We start from the raw sequence: 21,313 nt of genomic DNA on the forward strand, positions 1-21,313 counted from the left end.
GTAGTTGTGTAAAGAAATGCACATTATAGGCATGGTGTTGAGAACAACTGTATGACAAAAAGTCGTTATCAATACCGATTACGGAATTCCCCGCATGTATTCGACATTTACGAGTAAATATGCTTTATACCAATGAAGACAGAACGCGTACCGTATACATCTGGTAGCCTCCCGTAATAAAGATAATGTAGGCAAGCATGCGCTGTATTTTGTTAAAGTACATCATGCAAACCTTTACCGTAAATTTTCTAAAGAATGTCCTTTATATCATTCTTTACTTCGATTTCCACCCAAACAAATCGGGGTTCTCTATTCATTACTACCTTTGATTTATTTTATCATTTCCCCTTGAATTTTCCGTCAAAATTCTATAATGCCAAAAACTGCAGAACAAAACAAAAAAAAATATAAAATTTTACAGTGAATTTTGTACCAAATTTATTTTATAGTAATTCAGTAGCCCTAATATCTTATCATTTATCAAAGGATTTACCAAGAAACAATCTTGCATACACTTTACTTATGTTATGCTAGCCTAAATACATAAAGACTACGACGAAAGTAATGTTTATAATACACATATCGATATAAGACCCGCCATGGTGGTCCATGGTAATTTCTATCACCCTTTGTTTTCAAGTGTATAGTGCGCAGATCTAGATATATTCCGCTGACGTGTTTAATTTAAAGATGCCTGCTTAAATCATCCCGCCAGATTTCTATTTACGACTAGAGCAAGTCTCAGATGTTATCAATAGAATTTGTTTCCATAATGTGTAACGTACGCCCCATTACTCTTAACATTTGCTAAACGTTCCTGTATCCCTACGCCCGCCATAACTCATGCTCACGAGATCTACCACAAAGCCGAGTGCCGCAGACGCTTCACAATATTTACAAAACCAAAGCCCGTTTCAAGCACGGCGGGATCCCGATGCCTACGTCGACGGCTGTGCGATAAACAAACGTTCGCGGCCATATCTCATAGCGTTGAGGGTATCTTCCCTATGGGTGACTGTATTTGTACGAAGCCAAGAGGATGTTACCACACATAAATAACTCCAGAGGCATAACGAACGACCGTTATGGCGGTAATGTCTCTCTAGGCCTTTCATCCGGAACCAGGTGGGTGGCTAAAACAGTATGGGTGGGTTAGTCGCGAAAAGGTAGTCCCGAAAGAATCCCCACCCGTTGGAATAAACTATGAGAGCAGGTGTTACACTTCCTAAGGAATGCAGCAGAACATTTGCGTTAAGAACATCGAAAAGCCTGATTTAAGAAATGTGTAGGAGGGCAACCGGAGAAAAACTGGAATTTTCTTATCTTGTAAGAAACGGATGAATTTGAAAGCGTATTAGATAGCTATCGTGTAGAAATCTACGAAATTCGGTCAAATAAATCTATCCAGATAATTTTTTATGTACCTCTTTGGTTACTAACAAAACGTATAGCAGTCATATTTTTTTCCTCCGAAATTCGACGTCAATGTAGATATGATTGTGTGTAATGGACTGTGGCAGATATACGTAGTGACATACAATTACACACATCCATCGATTGTAAGATAGTACGTTATTGAAGCTATATCGCTTCTCCCACTTGATTTGATTTCATCAAGTGTACGTACATAGACAAGTCTCCTGTATACATACCGTGCAGTACTGTGGTATCTAACATACATGTCGGAACGGGATACCATTATATAATGGAAGTATGATGTCCATTGGGTTTTCAGACAATTTCTAGGGACTTTGTTTCATTTATGTTTTTCATATTTTTTATTAAACCTGCTCACGTTACGATTGTAATGGTTACAATTTTAATTGAAAATAATTTGACATGTTGTATATGAAGAGATAGTGCTCCTTACTAAAAAAACAAAAACGTCGGGAAACAGGTAACACTGTGCAAAGTGACGATGATGTTTCTGCTCCCAATAGTTGACCTTTGGTTGCTTTCTGTAAAGTCGAAGGTAGCAGACAGTCTGTGTTCGAAAGTGTCTAAGACAATTTGTTTTCTATATATTTCTGAAGACACTGAGATAAGAGGTTGGTACACTAACTTCGTATATCGATCAAAAAAAAAAAGATCGCGATACAGTCTCCAGGTTTGAACTCGGTGGTATGCCAAGAAAGAGCGTATTGTCTTACCTCAAAACTATTTGATTAAATGAATATGTTTGTAAACACGTCTGAGGACGAAATTACATGAAGCCATTTCCCATTGATTTCTCGTACACTTGTGTGTGTGTGACTGCCAATCCGATGACAATCTATGTGGTTTATAGATTCCGTAATACCGTTATATAGCATTTACCGATCTCCATCGCCATAACAGTGTCTGTAGCACAGGGCGCTTGACCCGAACAGGAAGTACAGTAGAAAATTTACTACGAGAAACACACACGACACGTGAAGATTGTTTGTGGCTACACCAACGACTTTTGCTCGATTTATTCCAATTTAGTATAGCTATTCAATTGATAAAAACTGACAGTATTCTAAACTACTTTTCATTCACCGCTCTTGAGAGAAATTGTTCATCACCATTTTTAAACAAATAAAACCCAGTCGGATATAGCATCATCATGAACTGCTTTTTGCTAGCGCATTACGAACTGTTACCGGGCGAGGGAATTGTAGATCATGCTTACAGTAGGTGTATGGGTTTGATAGTTTAATCTTTATTGTCAATTTGACAAAATGTTAAGCGACAGTTTCCAGTATAGTACGGGGTCTTACGTTAGATTTATATATCCAATATATTTGCCAGAGTGTTATATATGGCGGGCAAATCTCGTCGACTCTGACTTGCGCGTCCGTAGTGTTTATAGACATCATGTGTTGGTAAACTTCGCCTGTTTTTTTTCCGGCTTAAGTTTCCAATGGCGTGTTTTAAACTACACGCCACGCCACAACACGAATTGCTTCGAGATAAGTTTTGAAACAAATACATTGGATTTGATGTATTTACTTACTAATGATATTCATTTCGGTAAGAGTACAGATTTTATTTCAGACTAGTGTTTATAATCTTATAAAGATATCCTTTTATATAATATCAAATCACAATGAAATAAAATGTGTTTTTTACAGTTGCAATATATCAGATATCATGATAAAAGAAACTGCTAATCGTTCGATTCATGTATAGAACTATATACATCCTTGTCATTATTTCACTGAATCATATTTTGTTCCATAATTGTCAGAACCAATTCTTTTATTTTTTTGTAGTAGTGTTTTGATTTACTGACATTTTGACACAACACAGTTCCAATTACAGCGATATTGAACTCCGACATATAGCACACGGACGGCCGGGAGCGGTGCTTTTCTCTCTACTCGTAATGGTACTAAAACGCAACAGTGCGTTTGCCCTCGGAACATAAAATCAACAAAGCCACAAGCAATAGCTACAATCGGTCCTGTAATTGCCAATACTGGACTGTATTTGTCATGTTTTAAAAACATTTTATAAAATATTGGGGAAAATTATAGTTTACTTTTAATGAATTGGATGAAACGGAAGGGAAATTAAACATGAAAGTCCCAGCGTGGTGCCGTAGACAATTGTTGTCGTTTTCAAAGTGTGTCGTTTTAATTTTATTTTGTCATTTCAATACTAATATTTGCGACTTTTAATGAAGAACGATTCGATACAAGGGATAAATCGAACGTAGAATAGTGTTACAAGAACTAGTATTAAATTGTTTTACGTGCATTGGTTCATTTGCGTGATTGAAGCCGACTAACCTCTTCATTTCATGTATAGAAGGATAACAACATTGATTTATTATTTATATCTATTTAAGATCAAACAAAAGATGTCCTAAAAAAGACCTACACATATTTCACATTTCACGTTTAATTGCTTTAATTACATGCACATGAAGGCGGATAAGTGGACCGTAAGTAAATAACTGTCATTGAGTATGTAACCCTTTAACAGGGGTCAGAAATTAAAACCCTAGACGAATGCATCACGTTAACGACAGCAGACATTTACATTGGCAACCTGTTAGATATGCATAAACAAAACACATATGATGGATTTGCGTACGGATAAATGAATAAAATTATACATTTATTGTTTAGCGTTATTTCCCAATTAATCTCTGGAGCGTTTCGCTCATGGGCATAGCGACTAAACGGGAATGGCGTTTCACCATGTAACCATATAACACTATTTTTCCATTGCTGTCGTGCATTTGGATTGCTGAGCCACGTTATTGATGGGTTTGACTACAAAAGATTTCATTAACGTGTTTCCTTTCCCGTTACGCTGTGTGTCTGTTTACGTAGATAAAGTTTATGTATAGCTTCTGTCAAGTTAGGGAGAGTTTTCAATTCTCAATAGGTCCCGTGGATGCTTGTATCGCATACAAAAATCGATTGTCTATAAAGCTGCCGAGCGACCAAGATGTAACTGATGGGTCCCAAACTTGGCACGTGATAGTGGTGCCAACATCTCATCGTTACTATATAAAAGGCTCAGAAATCCGACATTTCTATCAACTGTGAAACCCTAAATGGATAAAAGAGTATACTAAAACCAAGCTATACGTATAGTTAATTCCAGTACATCTTATTTTCGGAAAGATATTTTTTCAAACGATATAAACTTTAATAACTAAATGATTGACCGTTAACGCGTGCATTTCACACGTCGTCAAATTGTGCATAAATTGACAACACAGAACTCTCTTGAACATTAAGCAATCGACACGTAGAAACATTTCGATTACTTTAAAAGAAGAAATGTCTTATGTTGTTATTTATTCTCCCATCCCTGTTATGTTGATTGTCGTTGATTTGTAATAAAATATGACTCTCTTTTTTCTGCGTTAAGCATACTATAAAATGTGACAAATATCTTCTTTTTTATTTAATTTTTGTTGTTGGCAACACTTTTTAAAAGAAGGTAAAAAGATCTATTTTGAAAAGAGAAAAAAATATCTAGCTAAAAAGAGAAAAATGTCTTCAACAGTGACACTGAAAATTACGCCATAAGTGATCTAAAGATAGGGCTACTGGTGTAACGATGAAGGAAGTGTTGTCAGTCTATGGCGTGCTTGTTGTCTTGACTTTCGTCGTATCTATAATATTTCTATCACATGTAACCATTCCATTTGTTTTATCATCATTGCGTTTCGTCTTATTGTTATCATTCCGCTGATTGCGTTTAACCCCTTTGAACACATTATAGGATATCAAGCAAACGAAAGTAAAAGCAATAAGATTGGCGTTTTAATGTTCCAAAACGTTCAATAAGCACTTTCAGTATTGTGAAAATCATTGGAAATCGCATCTAAAGAGATCTGGAAGTGTGCGTATCAATTTGTAATCGCCAAGTGAGCTAACAGGTTGTAATTGTGGACTAGAATGTCTCGGCGGCCAAGCGTCGCCGCGCGTTGATGGACGGCTGTTCCGCGCCTTGATCAATGGGTGGGGACGTCCTCAGCATCCCGGTAATACGAGAGTTAATCACAAATAAATGAACCATCCATATTGAATCGTATTGGTCTGCTTTACTTTATTTCCGTTCTGTTGTCGTAAATCGCGTGTAAAACGACTAGGCACTAGCTCTATAGCTACCGTATTTTGGAATCAGTATTCTATTAAACTCCGGTCGTTTTCAAACATTTGTTAAAGAGTAATGTTCCCGCAATGAACAACACTGTAACACCATTGGGACGACATGAGTCGGCGCTAACGAGGTAACCATGAGCTATGATGCCAGTGCAATGATATGATATTCTGTTAGACTTGTCACATTCGGGAGCCTTTCGTCTTCACCCTTTGTAAGTAGAGCGAGCTCTGCAGTGAGGGAAGCATTGTAAATGGCTTGTAATGCGGTAACGATGACCCTTAACGGCAGTTTGCAAACGCCATACTGACTCGGGGTAGACACTGACTCTATTTCCCTCATCATCTTATGCGTTATCTGTTTGTCCTCGACTGAACTCTTCCTACCCAAGGACGATTTAAACACTATATACGAAGGGGTGTTACAAGCATACAGGCAATTGGCAATGACTCTCAGCATATTTTGTCCACTCTTTAGATGACACCATACACGTGTTTGCGATCATACAACACAGCTTTTGATTAACCATATTTTTTTCTTCTAATTGTTGCACGCTGAAGATGTTGGTTATATTCTTACACTGACGCATTTACATGTTATGACCTTGTTATCACAACCCGTTTAATATTCGATTGTTTCGCTGGGCCTATTAACCAACATTCATAAAGAGGTAAATTGTCAAGTAGCAAAGGATGGGGAGGAGGGGGATGTACTGTGACTAATCACTTGGGAGGGTAACAGTAAAGTGCAACAGAGGGCCAAAGTGAATGTGCCGTCTTGGGGATCATATTTGATGTGAAGGGGAGGGAGTCAGGTTACGTCCGAGACAGACTGCTGTCGTTACTTCCGCCTCCGCTCCTAACTTCTGACATCTCCCAAGTATATCTTGTCAGTCTTATCTTAATTAATTAGTCCTCATTTTAAGACCAGTGAGCTATGGCCACATAACTATTCTCAGATCACATCATTACAGATATATACAGGTAAAATATCTGTTTAAAATGTAATTAATACATTTATAATGTGCGCATGTGTCTAATTTGTAATTAATAGTTGTATTTTATCATTTAATAAAAACACTTAATTAATAGATTTATTATACGATTATGTATAAATTGTAATTAAGAGTTTCATTGTGTGCTAATGAGCCGGTCGTTAACAATACGTATGTCTTATTAGCATGATATACACTGTGACCACACGAACTTTTAAAATACTTATATAACGTCTTGGCATCGATGATAGACGTGTTCCTGACATTACACATAGATGGGTCAATGGATAATAACCATGACCTGAGCTCGGGTCCATACCAGTCAAATCGAACTTGAAAAACGAACTAGAGGTTACGCAAACGACATTGAAATAAGAATGCTGATGTATGCATTCAAACGCATTATTGCATTATTAATAAAAAATAAAACATACATTCAAATAGGCAGTTCTTTTGGTCGACCCTTGATATCAAGCAGTTTCGAAAGTCAAGTAATAGTTTTTTCCTGAATTTCTGAGGTTCAAAATGTGTGTCGAATTGACAACCAAGATTCAAAACTCATATTGGAGAATCAAAAAGCGTTGCCAAAAGTCTAGTGAAAGCCCTGAATTGTGTATGCTTCACTTCTTCCTATTTTCTGGAGTCATCTAGATATTACAAAACAAAAAATATATATTCATTCAGAAAACATCAACAAATGGCAATGGTACTAAATGTAGAAGAGCATGCACGTTGCTTCTTCATTTCAGCTGCATATCTGCCAAAGTGTTTGACACCGTCATGATAGAGCTGGCTTATGACACAACCACGAGAAACCCATACCATTGCATTTGTCCACACACATCGGATGTCAGCCGAACGTGATGTCACGATACTGGACATTTATATAGACCTACCAGACTGTCATGTCCACGTCCGCCATGACAGTTCGACCTCGAGATGATCGACAGAGATCACTGTGTGACTGACAGACAGAACATAGGTAGTGCGATGCTTTTGAAGGAAAACATTGTGAGAAAATAGTTTTTTATGTCCGTGGGAAAAGTGGCCAAAGAATGCCCACCAAATTAGGAAACGTTCTTCTTAACCTCGGTCAAGCGATTCAAGGTGAAGGACAATTGATTGTGTTACAAGTATGACATGTTTTGGCCATGTAGACTTGTTAGTGTAAACATAGGTTTACCTCATCAAATTAGGAATGACCGGTGTCTTTTTACCAGACAGGGAAACAAACAGGCACGCTTCAAAATTCAAAGATAATCGTCTCTAATGACCAATTATAAATATCACCAGCGACATTTATATTGAATAGGTGAAATACCACACATATTACCTAAGCATAAACATACCAAGTGTTCCCCTGTGAAGCAATGAAAGAAAAAGAAATCTTCCCTGCACCCTTGTTATGATCTATAGGAATATTATCTAGGTCTCCATCCGTTGAAAATCGAATACTCCAGTGTTTGTGTATAGTGTTGGTCGTATATCATTTCTAATTAACTTCCGGCAAAAACACATTTCTCGTAATGAGCCAGTTTTACTAATTGCTATGGATGTGAACCGGTAATCATGCGATTATACTAGGCGATAGAATCCAACCTGTAGCTATCGTGTTATGATGCCGTCGTGTGGTCGATCCCCGTTCACCTATTGTACGTTTGTAGAAATGCAATGATTCTATGACTTCCAGTTGAGGATATTGAAACAGTGTAAGGTCTTCATAAGGTATTTATCCTAACTGTTACTTGATTCGTCCTTTACTCGTGTTACTTTCGATAGGTTTGCTTCCCTAAGAGGGTCCTAAAGGGGAAAACTCAATAACCAGCAAACAACTCAATAATAGGACACCTGCAAACACACGACTTAAGTGTTTTCACTTTTCCCATCAGTAAGGATGGTTTTCATGGATAATTGCTTTACGATGTATGAACTCCCTTGTTCTAATGAATATCGGTTAGGGACTATCGACTTTGTTCTTTGAAGTTCATATATAACCTTCATATACTGCAGAGACAAACCAGCATTTATCTGGACACTGAGTTCTTTCACATTTGATATACGTCTGGTATGCATCACATATCAAAGATTCTGTGAAACACTAATATTATATTCTAGCGATTCTGAATTTTCAATTTTTATCAAAAATGGCGGAAGGCGAAGGGAGCGAGACACTACATACGGCTGTACGATAGCTAATGGTTTCTGTTCCCGTTGCATAATTGCGTGGCTCGCTGACATATCAGCACAGCCTATCTTTTGAATAATAAACATATTTATCATTTTTATTAATAAACGCTTGAGAAATAAACGCCAACCACTGAATTTCGACAATACTAATAACCTGTCTCAAAGGGACACCAACTTCAAACGCTAAAACTACGTCGATGTAATGAATCAATATCGTTTGCATGTTTGTAATTAATGAGTTGTGTACATAGAGGGGACAAGCTGTCATTTGGGGTGCGATGTTAAAGCGGTCTCTGTCCTGGACGATCATTCGGACAGATTAATGTGACAAACCTCTTCTGGACACAAGGAATGTCTAACTGGACAGGAACTGTGAGAATAAGACGTTGTGTCGCCAGTCGTGTCGATACGGCCATTCTCCGGCCACAGGCGACCATGAACTGACCAGTGTAACACATACATACTAAAATATTCGATATCCGAAAATCTTACACAATACTGTAAATGTCTGACTATTAAGGAATTTGTAACAAACGAGCAGGGATATAGATAATCTAATGAAAAAGTCGCAAAACTGTTGAAGCCTTATACACGTAAGGTACCATCTCCAGTGAAAAATAGTAGGACGTAAAAATTAAATTAAATGTTTTTAATTCCAATTTTATTATTAGTTATGAAGTGCAAAACTACCATCTAGCAGCAAATTATGTTCCAGAAAACTTTTTTTATGAATTATTATACCTTGAATAGTTATAAAGCGTATTGAAAACGTATTATGACATCAGACAGGGGTGTTCAGACTGTTTACATATACGTATCTGTTGAGAACGAAGACAACTACCCATAATGTCTTCTCTGTGTATCACTCGGTTGTTCTATTCTCATAAACCCGGTCATTTAAATATTTTGTTGTGGAGGTTGTTATAGTCACAATTGTTGTGCTTACTTAAAACTACAAACACATATATTTTCATTTAGATTGTTCAACCACCACGTCTTGAAAGGTGCTGAAGTCAGTTTATACATATATGTAATCGGAGTTTTGTGTTATTGTTGTTGTATATACCCGGCTAACAACCGGTGTGGACGCTGAGAACTCTGTATTGATTGACATTTAAAGGTATAACCGTACAGGGAAGGGGTAGGATACCCTGTCCTACCTGATATAATGAAAAATTAATTCCTAAACGCTTTTTAAAAACATCAGTCTTCCATTAGTCGATGGTGTCAGGTCTTCATGCTAGGTTAAGTGGAATACGACGCTTACACCCCAGTGACGCAGAATAATTTGGTTAATAGAATGGCATTGACCTGACCAATACCTACTGTCACCTGCATTTTTTTCTTTTTTTTTGATTCCAGAATCATCATTCATTAAAAAAGACAGAAAAAAAAAATGAAAAAAAATATGGATATGATGATAAACGGACTGATGATGCTAAGTGACTTGTGTAAAAGCGTGTGTTTGTGCAATTTTTGATATTCAGGACATCCCATCCCGTTTCATATCTTAACAATTAAAACAAAGGTAACTTGTTTTCCTATGAAATATTTATAAACTAACGTTCGGTTGAGTGGTGTTTAGGAAACGGCCTTTACCCTTGGCTGCCCATCAGTGGTTGTGATACTATCGCCCTGCATTACTGGTTGAGATGTGGATCAAGGTCCCTTAACAAAAATGTATGTACGACCAACTTGTTCAGTCATACGAGTTCAATATGTCACTCATAAATCTCATCTTATTTATATTGTTAATTCCTGTCAATACAAGCCATCTTATACTGAATCAGGACCTTAGATCAATCCATACACGTTTTCATACAATCTAAAAATCCCTATTCATTTTTTTTCGATATGACACTCCTGCCCATATAAACAACCCAATATTATCTAAATGTTGACATTTGAACATATCAATGCGACTAATGATATAAACACTATTTTCTAAAATTGAGTTTGTTTCAAACCATTTCATTTCCTCAAATTAACCTTTTTATGTATTACTGTCATTTGTCTGCGATACAAATCGTCCTGTCATTTATAATATTACGTCATAAACATATTATAGATTATTATATATTATATATTATATAATTTATAATGACAAACGGTATGATAGCGCTACAATGACATCTTACAAACATGTGCCCGTAGGTAGATATAACATATTACCTATATATGTAATTATTCGGCCTCTAACGAGAGATCAAGTAATAGCATTCTTCTTCACTTTCAAGCTACATTAACCCTTAAAGAGCTGTATTTAATTCTCTGTCTGTTTACTAACTGTTCAATCTTATTAACAGGAGTTTGTTCGCATGATTGGTCTTTGAACAACTTACTACTACATTGGTATTGGTGAATCTACGCGGACAGAAGCTAAGTGACAGATGAAAAATCGCCTTTTCACAATGATCTAATTGTTGGCACTCGCTGTGACGGTACAAGGTTAGCCTAACGGTTTTTCATTTCTCTTCTGGCATGTTTTTCTGAGGGAAAGTAATGCATCAATACCTCTGACAGCTACTACAAATTACCTCTGTTGTGGTCATATTGACTTTGCCCAGTAGCCGTGATCGATTTATCAAAAAAAATGGACAACGTCAAATAACAAAAAAAAAAAAAAATATTATCATTATGGCGTTTATAAAGATATACATATACCTATAGCAGGCACCTGCTATTCATGGAGACATTTATGTCTGTAAATATTTATTTATTCTCAAGGATGGTCCGAGTATATCTGTTGCTAGTTTTGTCTGGGTGGTCTTGTTAAATCTAATCCACGGGGATAAAGACATGCTTTAAGAATAACCTGTATACTCATACAAAATTATTTAGTATAATAGAGGAGCGAGCTCATTGTAATTTACTCCATGGAATGAGAGAGACAAATGTTTTAGAATGTGTGGAATGTTGTTGATGTTTGGTGTTTGTTCCATGTTATTGCTATTCAATTATCAAATAAAAAACAATAATTATACAGCATGTACCCCTCCTTAATTATAGTATCTCGTCTTTCTCTGCTTTCTATAAAATGCAAGGACACTTTATTTAGATTCTGGAAACAACATTTGATTAGTTCTACTTTCTGTTTATATAACGTTAACTTGGTACTGTATAAGCTATTGTTGAAATAAATGACATTGCATATATTTGTTAGTTGTATTTTATGTATTTTGGAGAAGCCATCAATCACTCAATCATTGTGATTTACATTTTGCAATGAAAATATGTTGTAACTAAATCACTCATTGATAATTACATGTTCGTTCTTTTAAAACATAGCTATGCACATTGAAGACAAACGAAAAGTGTGTGCATATCTAATATTTCTGTATGTATGTTGAGTATTTATATACATGACTACTCTGTTCTTGTAATATTATCGAAAGTAATAAAGAGAAAAATGAGTTATGCTTGTGAACATAAAGTATCCATTGTGTTGTCACGAATATGTTTCACTACAACAATGTATACATCTATATGTTTTAGCTTAAAGGCACCCATGTATATTGTAAAATAAAGAGGGCAAATGAAAATATTGTATATAAAGAAAAATCTTAAACATTTTCATTTATTAATGATTGAAATCGAATTTTAAATCAAATCAGGTTATCTTATTAGAGAGAGTTACATATTTGTATTGTATTCTCATCTTATAATCAATTTTATTAGTAATACCACACACGTCATACATTTGCATGGGAACTTGTCTTTATCATTTCTATTTGATTTAAGTAAAGCCGTTTAAGTATTGAGAGAGAGAGAAATGATATACTCCACATTTCGAAGTATAAATCAACTATAAAATAATAGCATCATATCTTTGAGTGAAAACAAGCACACTACAGGTATTTATAACTTATATTGTACTTCAAGAATTATATAAAAATGTATTCAATATATAGAAAAATAACCAGGTTATTGGGAAATAAGTTAGGTCAATCTTAAATAGTGTAGATGATTATAAATATGGTTAGAAACAAGCAACTGTTAGCATCATGTAGACGGTATATGTGTCACACACGTTGCTTACTGGTAGACATTAAAAGTAGCCGATACTGATGTTTAGATTATGATTTATACGGATATCGATATGCGGACTAAGTACGACGTACGTCACGTGATTTTTACCTGACAGGTGAGAAAAACACAATTAGACATTGTCATATTTACAGCCGGCTATTGTTTAAAGATAAATGTGATGTTTAATTGACAAGGTAAAGGGTTTGGAAAACCATAAACCAAGATCTTAGGTCTGACTGAGTGTCAGGTTTACGGGGCCTCTTATGACTTGGCCAGGAAAAGTACATAGCATTATGCCTACAGTGATAATAATACACAGCTTATATATAAGAATAGGGCACACAAAAAATAAATTCGTCAAAAAAATAAATGTGCTATGTCTTGTGATGAATAAAACTATACAAACAAAATGCTCATTTAAACCGAAAAATATTCGTTATGAACAATTGAACAGTTCGGTTCAGAATAAAAATAGTTTTGTAATGAATTAAGAATTTTATAAAGGTGAAGTAGAGAGTGTATTTTTCCTATATACATCAGCATATTATTCAGCATATTATCATATTTTCAATATTATTATGAATATGATAATATATAGATAAATATACTGCATGCTCAATATATAATTGGTATGAAACAATTGTGTTCTATGTTTGTTGTATATTACACTAAAACGTTTTTGTGTTGCTTGGTTACAACTAAATAAATATTATATCGGATAAAAGATATTTCGGAAATTGTGTGAAAAATAATAATAGGTTACGGTCATTAACTATTTTAAATTCAAGGTCTTGAATGTGTTTGGTTGTTTGTAACATATCACCAACTTATTTGTATATGAATTCTGCAATTTTGCAATTTCACTGAAGATTGATAGCAGACTAGGAAATAATGAGGCATTATCAATTAAATATTTGACTCCTTTTTGTAAACAGCAGAACAAGGGCTTTCTCTATACAATGAGTATGTAGAATAATTCGGTATGAATGAGCTGTTTTGTAGGAGCTGTCAAGTTGTATATATCTAGAGCTATACCTGTATTCATATTAATCTTTTCCTGTGTTGTCATTTATCATGTTCTAATAGCTGTAGGCAAAGTGTGGGAAATTGTATTTACTTACTTTAATCAAAGAACATTATACAGTCACAAACAAACTTCATATGTTTACGTATGATCAGGTCTGTCTCGATCAGGAACAATCAATTCTGTTTATTATTTTATAAATAATTCTTTTTTATGTTAATGATTTAGTTGAGATTTTTGAAGACTGTTGACAAGCTTTCATCGTTTTCTCACACATCATGACAAGGCTGGCTGTGTATTGTCGTCATTAGGGTTTGACAATTACCGTCTACAGATATTTATCACACAATTTTAATAAAATGCTCGGATTTTATTTATGTTCATAACATCTTGAATATACACTATATTTTATTTTGACGCCTCTACTGCCTAACTAAAAGTCATTTACGTATTTTATTTCATTAAAACCTGAAATTTTGCATTTGAATCTAAGCGTAACGAATAATACTGAGGCGACAGGGGTCACAACTACATGTAAAGGGTCCGCCATGTTGGCCCCTACGCGCGACAAGTCTTACAGGATGCAAAAATGATGTATTACGAGACCAGATGGTAACATAAGAATTGTACAGATCTAGTTTCCTCCGACTTTCTTAGCTGTACACAGTATCTCAAAAGTCCAAGTTTGTCATTTTTGTTCACACCAAGACATTATCAGGCATCAGGTTACAGACAAAATCGCCAACACTGTGTAATTATAGTGAAATAAAGCGTATATTTACAGCATATTCAAAGCTACAGGCCAAGTTAACTCCATTCTCTCTACGGTGAAGTAAAGTATACGGTTTCGGGGCTGTGTTTGATATTAAGGTAAAGGGTAAGGGGGAGGGAATGGGACGGAATCCCCCTTTAAAGTAATGACAGAGAAGCTTGTCATAAAGTATTGGGTTTAGGGGACCATCTGTGAACGGGCACTTTCCTTAGCAGTTGACAATTTGAATCATCAGAGTTCAGTACTGTTATCTCAAGAAACTTGAGATGGATATTTTTCAGAACATGTCACAGCAAAATGAAGTCAACTATAACTAGATATTGAGCATAGGGTTTAATATTGTCCTTTTTCTAATGGTTATGAAAATGGTCAGGAAGAAATTTTCAAAACATAATGTGAGAAACCATTAGATATTGAGAACATTTATTATTAGTATATTTTTTGTAAAGATACCGATTATGTTTAAATTTTGGATTAATAAATGACCACTTATTACCTAATATCCGATATGTGCATAATCGTAGAATTATCTTAAGGTATAACAAAATAAATATTAATATTTAATCACCCTGTTCATAAGTGTCAAATAACTGATAGAATATTTGCACTAACTTAATTTCAATATCATTATGAACTATTTTGACACAATACTACCCTTTTGCGTACACCCTTAAGCCGACCTATTTATTATTTATCGGTATATACATTCGGTTCACCATTTTGTTGGCTTTACATCATAGTATTTTTAAACTTGGAGGAAAAAGTGCACTATCAATGTATCACACACAGAAAAGTCAGTTTAAACCGGAGTTATTTCCCTTTAAATCTGAATTGGATGATATAAACTGATGGAATATGTACCCGTTTTTCACGGTTATTATAGGACGTTTTTCGTGTAATAATTATTTTTCTATCGTCTTACTTATGGAGATAAGTTAAACAAGGAAGAGATATAATTAAATAGCTAATAATAAGTCATTTAGAAAAGTCATTACAGGCAATTCCTGCTATTTATTTGTCCGTGATATTTTTGCCTGTCTTAAGAAGAATACAATACATTTCTGCATCTTTACTAATTGTCACGTTTCTAGGGGGATGGGGACCGTTTACAGTATCTGAAAGACGTTTGAAATATACCTGATGGACACTTCAGCAAATAAATACAGCTTTGATTTTATCAATTTTTTACAAAACCAGTTGACAATTGAGCGATAGTATAGTTTTGTGACAATAAATGTAAAGGTAACAGTAGGTGTTTTATTTAATTTCTAAATATTGTGATTCACTGTATCCCCTGTTATGACCATATCCGGTTTCCCTCTCCATACATTGATGTTATGCTAACCCCAAAAAGCTATTTATAGCCTGCTTACTGCACTTATATTGACCATTATCTCTATTCTCAGTCCAATAATCACACATTAAAAAACAATTATATACAAACCTTGATTCGGGGAATCCGAGTTGGCGCTCCTGCAGTCTATGTCCCTCCCTGGGAGAGGGGGGATACCGGGGGGCATGTCGGGATAAAAACTTCCATTCGTGTAGCCCGGGGGATGGGCAGCCTGATACATGTCGCCGTACAGAGGATAATTCCTCATGGCCGGCATGTTAAGAGGGTTCATATGATTTAACTGCATCTGTCTACAGTTGATATAGTCCGCCCCAGCACTCGTGAACGAGTTGTACGGAGATTTGGAGTTCATGGCGGAGAAGGAAGCTCCCAGTTGGAGATTACTGTATGAAGACATACTTGAACACGAGTTATGCCCGTTGATACTTCCTGCGTCGCTTGTGTAGTTTGACCAGCCGTTCTGTCCGGATCGCCCGATGGCCGAGTCTTGACCCCCAGGACTCGAGCTGAGGATGCTGGACACAGTCGTTGTCAGTCCGTTTGGATAGAACGGCAAGCTTGAGTGAGCTAACAGATTATTGGCAGTCTCCATCGCTCAACATAACACCTGCAAAAACCAGGAAAAGACAATAAGGGCCCAATGTTTGTAAATGTTCATAACACTGTTTAAGATAATAATGTCGTTATTCAAATGTGATTATGACAATTCAGAATTCGTGTCCGTCATGTAATGAGAGAGTCTAATATTAAAACAGGTTGAAAATTAATTGAATGTTAATTCCTATATATATAAACATTGCATGTAAAAATTCTATGAATTTCAATCACATTTAAGGATGTTTTTTCTTGGTCTTTTTAACAAGCAAGATCCTTGGTTGCGAATTGTATTAATATACAAAACACTTACAGGAGTATTATATTATAATAGCTGTATATATACATACATCAACTTCAAGAGAAAAGAACGTCTTGTCAAAGAGGCGATGCAAAAAATACTATAACCTATATGGCCACGAACAGAAGGCATACACGAACTTATCCAGTACATTTTGTGACCTGGCCATATTTTTATCACTGGTTGTCTTATAGTAGAAAGATAATAGATCGATTTCGAAAACACGTGTAATATAATATGAAAATAAATTAAAAAAAGACAATAAAAGAAACGACACAATTGTCATCCGGATAAAATCTTACAACTCCTCCCATAAAGTCTGGAGCGAAATGTCACACTGGAATCAGTTTACGGATGGAAGGTTACTAAAAACCTTATTATGAAATATAACGTTTACTGTATATATATATATATAAATAAATATTATATGTAAATCCCAGAAGTGTAAATATCCTATATCACGTTCGGATATGGATGGCTTAGGTTTTATACCGAGTTAAATGTCAAATCAATCAAAGGGATCTGATCGGCACAGTTGTTTGTTGAATTCTTGTTTTATTAGAGAACTTCCATAAATATTTAATAACTTCTACGTTAAACGCTGTGGAAAAAAATCGTTATGTACTTTTCCGCTTTTTTACACATTCAGGTATTCTCCTTTTCAAGGTTGTTTTGAAGGAACGCCTGTTATATCGAATAATGAATTATGAATATCAATCATCATTTGAAATGTGCGTTTTGTAAAGAATTTAACTTTCGACAAACTCATCAGATATTAAAATAAAAATGATCACAGAATGAATTTGATCGAAATCAAAACTACACACGGTAAGATGGTCAGGATTTATAGACATGCATAACATCTCATTTATCATGTGTTTTAGTTGTTTAAACGACGATGATAGAACATGTCTGTGGTCAAGAAATGATTTCTTTTATTCAAATGTATTTGGAGAAATATTCATCGAGCACGTCAAAACTTATAGAAGAATATTTACGCAAGAATGGCGGCGTATGAAAGATTGCATTAATTTTACATGAGCCTTTTGTGAGACCACATTACGACAAACTATACACACTGCTATACGATACCCTATACTTTTATAAATATTTACATAACAACAATATTATGGAAATTTAAAATTCGTGCATCTCATCTGACACGCAAAGAAAATGAATAAAGTGATAATGTATGTGTATTTAAAAAAAAAATCGAAATACAAAATACATTGCAAAGCTTTCAAAAGATAAAGCATATGTTTTTCTTTGAGCTGGTTCACAATAAAATAATTTTAAAAATTCATTGAATATATCGGGTCTTGTTTAACTCAGCGCATTGTTATCAGGCATTGCTTTATCTGCTACAGAAAAGTAGGAACATAAAGCTCTACTGTAGGATTCTGATAGCTTTTTTTTTTGGTTCACAGTATTAATTTATAATGGGCAAAGTACAATTTAAATGCACGTGTGCAAACAAACAGGTAGGTCTAATTCATAATAGCTTAAGGTACAAGCATCCAGTCATATAACACAGTAAAACATTCCAAAGCAGTCATCAAACAAGTTTCAGTTCATAAAAATCACTCACCTATGCTGTTTTATGCATCCAGTATTAAGTGATATGTAGCTATTTTGCAAACAATATCTGATAGTTATAATCTGAATTTGTTAAATTATATGAAGACATGTATATATATATATATATGTACCATTTTGTACAGATGTGCCCGTAAAAGTGTTTATTCACTTTATACAATGCGTTAAAAACCTGGGATATAAATAAGGATATTGACAGCAAAGAAGAACTGCCTGTGAGATTGAAACCGAGTTAACCGGTTTAACACCTGCCCGTGTACTAAGTGTATAGTCAATGATTTTTTCATTCATGATTTTCAAACATTAGAGGTGTTTTTTCACAGACTCGTTAATGAGGCTACATCTAGATTGGAGATACGCTGTATGAAAGCTTTGTGAAACATCGAATATTTTTGGGGGGGATCTTTGGACATCTACTATTAATCCAGTATTGTTGGGGTATAAGAAGCCGGTATGTACTCGGAATAATATATCCATTAGCGGAGAGTGCCGGGTGCCATATGTAATTAGCTATCTAGCGTTTCACAGCGGATGAAAATCCAAAGATGTTATCTCGTACCCAACGCAATCTCAATTTGCAAATTTCAATACAAATGTAATTCGTCAAAACTGAAAATGTAGCTGTACTAACATGCTTCGTGAGCAGGATGCGTGACAAATATATTATTCACTGGCACATTATATTTCTTACAAAAAATATGAAACGAAGGACACAATCATTTTGAACGTGTTTTAAAAGGTACTTACACATATACACCCTTTCAAACGCAAACACACACACATATATCTATATATACTGTCTGTGATGTGACACACACTGAATGTGACGAAAGTCATTAGGGTCCTCGTAAATCTCACATGACGCTTTATGTTACACATACACAGCTCAGCTTTAATAGTGCTTATAAAATCATCATAAATTCTAATAAATGTACACTTAATGTGACAGAATGTTGTGTTAATGTTTAGGCAATGTTTAAATAAAAAATGTTATACAGTTAAAACGACAATCAGTAACGATAGATAATAATAAAATAAACTAAACTAAATAAATGTAATTAGTTATCAAAAAAATGACATTTTAACAAAATATGAGCTGTGATGCGATACGTAATGAATACTGATAATATAATGTAGAAGATACGTTCCCTTAGTCGTGAACGACAAAAGGTATTCGTTATAATACGATGTATATCAAATATGTGTATCAAAATGTAAAGACAATATTCCCGAGCACCTGTGATATCGGCCTATCTGCCCCCTCCCCCGGGTATGTACTCTATCTCTGCCTTCCGGGTCACTGGGCCATGCTGATTACACTCCATATAAAAGGGAATAAAACTTAACATCAAACGAGTATAAAAAAACACATAAAATTATCAATTAAATTTCAATATATTTGGCCTTGAAATGGTGCGAACATCGTATAGTGGTTCCATCGTTATCGAAATACATACCTTGCTACACACGTTTTCTCATATTCCATTCGATCTTTGAATTTTAGTGTATAATAACTACTATGTATGTATGCTCCTTAATGCCACTGGCCGGGCTATCAAAACCATGCTCTCGCCAAAACAATATAAACACTACTAGTAACGTGGTGTATACAGGCTGAGCGAGCCTGCCTCACTGTACGATACACAACAACCTATGACCTCGCATATCACACACAGAGAGCTAATAAAATACGGAATATAGCCTGCAACCACGTGACAAGGCTCAGCCAATCGTCGCCGACCAATTCAGAAAACCCAGTCAGTCGGAAAGATACGGCTACCTTGTGAATCAAGTCGAATTTAACGAAATCTTCGCAGTGAGATAAAAATGTATTAAATATTTACCACAAAAGATTTTCCCTTTCTTGAATTAATCGAAATCCTCTGTTTATTGTAACGTTGGGAGTTACATCTCTGCTTTATAGCTGCTAAATCTCGGAAAGAACTATTGCTATGAATATTCATAAAAAGATGGTTTGGCCAATCAGTAATCAGCATACATCAGCCATTTCATAGCAACGTTTATGTGTGTTTAATAGAAATTGAGGTAATTATCACTGCGCTGGCAAATTGCTGAGTCTTTATAGTGTAAGGTTTGTCTGTTTGGCGTGAGGTTTTAAGATGTACGTATACAGAACGGGATATTTTATAATACAATGTTTGGGACTGACTAAATCGAACAGGTAAGATGTGTGAACTGTGGCTACGAACCACGTATAAAACTTCGTAGCGGAGGTCTAGATTTATTAGGGGGGACCTACGGCACAGGACATTGAGCTAACCATTGAAAACGAGAGCAGCCATTTGATGTCATTGTTTGGAACATGTTTCTCCCGTCCTAGTCTTTAATTTCTGTAGCAGTGATCGCTTTATTTCCTCCATAGGATTAAAATTTAGGTCTGTGCGGAAGACTTCAAAATTACAGAAGAAATCGTTTGCAGTATTCCCTAATTATAAGTATCATGTTGCCAATGAGGAACCGATTGACATTCTGTTGTAAGGATGTATCTGAACCGTCTCGGCGTTGCACGAGCTTTATGAAATGTGCGCCTAAGAACTTGTGTTCTTAAATCAGTAGAGAGAGTTTTCAAAAGAGTTTTCAGTATGATTTTATAAAATCTAACATAACGCCTTTTTTTTTATAAAATACATAAAATTCATTGGTTAGTCTCAGTTTTATCTTTTAGATTGTATTTCAATTAAATATACATAACAATATTTGCATTTGTTCTTTGATATATATTTATGTTTCATATACATAATGTAAATTATGTTTAAGAATTTTATGCTTGAAATATTTAGAAAGCAGGTATGTTACATTTCCGTCACCCATTACCTTATGTCTTCACTAGGGTAGCGTCCGTATAATAAAAT

General features: G+C 35.1%; 1 protein-coding gene across 3 annotated transcripts in view; it reads right to left on the reverse strand.

The window, feature by feature from the left end:
• The window catches only part of LOC110445100 (homeobox protein mab-5-like), a 75,453-nt gene that overhangs the window by 3,970 nt on the left and 50,170 nt on the right, over positions 1 to 21,313 (reverse strand). For 2 of the 3 annotated variants that reach the window (XM_021489493.1, XM_021489494.1), the window contains one exon: positions 16,040 to 16,556. In XM_021489493.1, coding sequence (XP_021345168.1) covers positions 16,040 to 16,541 — 502 coding nt within the window. In that variant the 5' untranslated portion in view covers positions 16,542 to 16,556. Of the gene's footprint in view, positions 1 to 16,039; positions 16,557 to 19,897; positions 20,090 to 21,313 lie in introns of those variants that run through there. The other variant, XM_021489492.1, reaches the window with a different exon arrangement.

Source organism: Mizuhopecten yessoensis, unplaced genomic scaffold (genome assembly GCF_002113885.1).
Source record: "Mizuhopecten yessoensis strain PY_sf001 unplaced genomic scaffold, ASM211388v2 scaffold2711.2, whole genome shotgun sequence".
Lineage (NCBI taxonomy): Eukaryota > Metazoa > Mollusca > Bivalvia > Pectinida > Pectinidae > Mizuhopecten > Mizuhopecten yessoensis.